The sequence below is a fragment of the Hibiscus syriacus genome, unplaced genomic scaffold, assembly GCF_006381635.1.
Source record: "Hibiscus syriacus cultivar Baekdansim isolate YM2019G1 unplaced genomic scaffold, ASM638163v2 tig00111105_pilon, whole genome shotgun sequence".
In the NCBI taxonomy this organism is placed as follows: domain Eukaryota; kingdom Viridiplantae; phylum Streptophyta; class Magnoliopsida; order Malvales; family Malvaceae; genus Hibiscus; species Hibiscus syriacus.
In genome coordinates this window covers 4,323,552-4,326,747 of record NW_024062987.1, presented here as the reverse complement: position 1 = coordinate 4,326,747, position 3,196 = coordinate 4,323,552, and the positions used below count along the sequence as shown (strand labels likewise).

Genomic DNA, 3,196 nt, shown 5'->3' with positions numbered 1-3,196 from the left:
ATAAATTATTAATCTGAAAACAGATAATAAAATGAAAAAAAAATGTTCGGAAGAGGCGAGAAATAGAGGGAGAGAGGTGGGAAATGGCATATCGGGAGGGGTCAATATCAAATCTAAGCCAGCAAAGGGACAGTGATGCCTTAAACCCGCACTCCACATTCCATTTCTCTTTCTTTTTCTTTTTAGCTGGATTGCAATTGGTTTCTATTTTCATTTTCTCATGAAATTAAATAAGAATTATTATTATATAATTTTTAACAGAAAAAAATATATTAGTGTATTAAACATATTGCGCTAATTAAAGCTATAACTTATTAAAAATGCCTTTGTTACTTTTATTGATTAAATGCACAGCTGATGTGCTCAAAATTTGTTCACTCGATTTTATTACTAATCGCATATCTTTTTTTTTCAGCCGGTACTTTTATTACAACAATAAGATTCAGTTATGTTTTCTTTATCTCGTGTTCTCTATTTCTTTAGTATTGGCTAAGAAGTTGATTTTTCTCGTAAAAATATCCCCGATTTGTTAATGAAATCACCTTTTACATCTTTAAGAACGCTACGGGAAAAAAATAGGGTTATAAAATATAAAATTTTAATATATTTTTCTTTTATCTCATTTAAATTTTCTTTCTAAAATATATATTTTTAAATTTTTTATCAAAATTAAAATTACAAAAATTAATAAAAAGAATCTATAATAAACAATTTGAGTGAAATCGGAATTAAAATTAATTTTATTGTAATGGTCTAAAACATATATACTTTTTCAGAATAATTAAAATTTTATTTTCATAAATTAAATAGAAATTCAATTTTTGATAGTTTTGTTAGTTATTAGAAATTTTATTAGAAGTACTGTTACCTTACATCTATTTTATTTTAATGGAATTGTTTTTTGAAAATGATATATAGAATTATGGTTTACAAAAACTATTTCTCATTATGTAAATAGTAACCAAAGATAATTACACATCTCTTTGAAATATATAGTCTTTAATAATAATTCTAAAACTTTAATCAATAAGGATGACATTCTCATTTTTCAAAATTATCAATATTAAAGATATTTATAATTCTGTGAAAATATAAACATGAACACAGAAGGAAGAAAGAAAAAAGAATCCACGAAAAATAAACATATCTTCTTTTCCTTACTTAATTGAGGAGAGAGACAACTTACAGCTTATAATAAACAGAATTCTTTAAATTTAATTGTTTTTCTTTCAATTAAAGATCAGTTCTAAACGATCATTCTTTTGATCAGTGCTGCTGCCGCTGATTTTTCTTCAAATCAACGACGACGACGCTGACATTATCGGTGCTATACCTTGCTAAGGCCAACTTCGTTAACAAAACGGATGCGTCCCAACACGCCTTATCAGAACCCTCCGATGCGCCACCTTTCACCGCCGCATCATTACCCACGGACCTTGGTGCCGATGGCGGCCTTTCAGCGCGTAAACACGTACGTGCCACGCCACATGCTGTTTCATTCGTCACTACATCCCACAATCCGTCGCTCGCAAGTATCAAACACTCATCTTCGCTTTTTCTCTCCGTTATTGTCACCTCAGGCTCCGATATAACGAATGGTTTCAAATAATTATCACCTGATGGTTCATTAAACAAAATTAGACTACAATCTATTGAAAAATTTAAAAAAAATGGTAACGAAATGAAAAATGTTTTAAAACTTACCGATTGCTCTAGACATGGCGAGAATGGCAAGTACTCTTGGACCATCCCAGTAAATTACTCTCCCGCCGGCTTCTTGGATCCGGAGCAATTCATCGGGTCGATCGGGCTGCAAATAAACATATAATTTAAATTTATTTCAATGAAGGCGCCGGAATTAATTTAAGAATATATACATATATATATATATATATATATATATACATATATATATATATATAATGTCTTACCTTGTGATCGTCGGAGAGGGGGAAAGCGGCGCTGTTCCGACATAGTACAGCACGGGAATCACCGCAGTTTGCAACTATGATCTTATTCGGAGTGACAACAGCTACCACCGCAGTGGACCCAACAGCGTCGCACTCTGGAGTTCGAAGCTCACATCGACAAGTCGAACTCTCCCTGTCGTCCATTGTCCATTCTTTAACTTCTTCATCCATCCTCTCAAAGCTTCTCTGCATCGTCTGCTTCCAATCAACCTCCGAATTACCGCCGCACACTTCAACTTCCTCGTTCAATATCTCGTGAAACCGATCTCTACACTTCATCGCAACCTTCATGATAAAAATAAAAGCTCAGTCATACCAGAACTAACGAATAAAATTGATTTAAAGAAAAAAAAAATAAGGATTGGTTTAGTACATGAGTACAGCCATGGCCATCGAATACACCGAAAAAATGAATATCCGGCGAAATTTGAACTTGAGAGCTTTGTTTACAAAAGCAAGGATGAACAGAAACTGCGTCTTCCATATCTCGTCTCCTTCCACAAACGGAAGCTATTCCGAACTTCGGCCATTCCTTTTCTCCTTCACCGGAAATTTCAGTTCCTAATTTCAATGTTCTATTACAAAATAGGCCTTTTTTATTAAGACCGTCAACTTTTGGTAGCTTTTCAGTATCATCTGAGTTCTGAACTGCGTTAACACAGTCCCGAGAAGCTACCGGAAGGACTAGATCACGATCCAGCTTCTTGCGTTTCCGGTCGTTCTCTAAAGGTGGTTGAACAGCGGCGTCGGCTATTATCTTATAGAGACGAAGCTCCAATCTCCGACGGCGAGAAGCTCCCAGGCTTGGCTCAACCGTAGCTACCGCTTCACTATCTCCGACGACTCCACGGGAAACACCAGCCATTAGGCTAATAAATTACTCTTCTTTCAGAAATTAAAAAACTTAAAACCGTTCTTCTATGAAGAACAATCGTCGTTGCAAAATCAGACGGATCTTTTTTTCTTTTTTTTTCCTCTTCTTCAAATTGGATGGGAAGAACCCATATTACTGGGTGGGAGCTATAAGGAGAGCCTTTCGTAGTGAGAAGCTCTAATTTCACCTGGGGGCCACACCTAAGAGCAGGCAGGCTGACCGTCACCCTTCGGGTAAAGTAACAGACACGTATATTTGGTGTGACGTCGGTTTACTGAATTCAAGAAGATGATCGTCTCACCGTCTATTTCATCGGATTCGTTGAAAAGAGACACGTTTAAGAGATTCTTAT

At 35.3% G+C, this 3,196-nt stretch overlaps 1 protein-coding gene across 1 annotated transcript; it reads right to left on the bottom strand.

Annotated features, from left to right (window-relative positions):
- Window positions 1-1,265: 1,265 nt before the first annotated feature.
- On the bottom strand, window positions 1,266-2,973 carry LOC120154191 (protein phosphatase 2C 37-like). Its single transcript, XM_039166010.1, has 4 exons — window positions 2,344-2,973; window positions 1,932-2,255; window positions 1,705-1,810; window positions 1,266-1,616 (listed from the first exon to the last, which is right to left on the bottom strand). The coding sequence occupies exons 1-4, from the start codon at window positions 2,833-2,835 to the stop codon at window positions 1,267-1,269; spliced, it is 1,272 nt and encodes a 423-aa protein (XP_039021941.1). The 5' UTR covers window positions 2,836-2,973; the 3' UTR covers window position 1,266.
- Between the last annotated feature and the right edge of the window lie 223 nt (window positions 2,974-3,196).

What these genes read in the sequence shown, in the direction of transcription:
- LOC120154191 (XM_039166010.1), bottom strand. Translation starts at nt 2,835, where the DNA reads ATGGCTGGTGTTTCCCGTGGAGTCGTCGGAGATAGTGAAGCGGTAGCT. An exon ending in ATGGCCATGGCTGTACTCAT is followed by an intron (nt 2,256 to 2,343) that starts GTACTAAACCAA and finishes TTTATCATGAAG; the next exon opens with GTTGCGATGAAGTGTAGAGA. An exon ending in CCCTCTCCGACGATCACAAG is followed by an intron (nt 1,811 to 1,931) that starts GTAAGACATTAT and finishes GTTTATTTGCAG; the next exon opens with CCCGATCGACCCGATGAATT.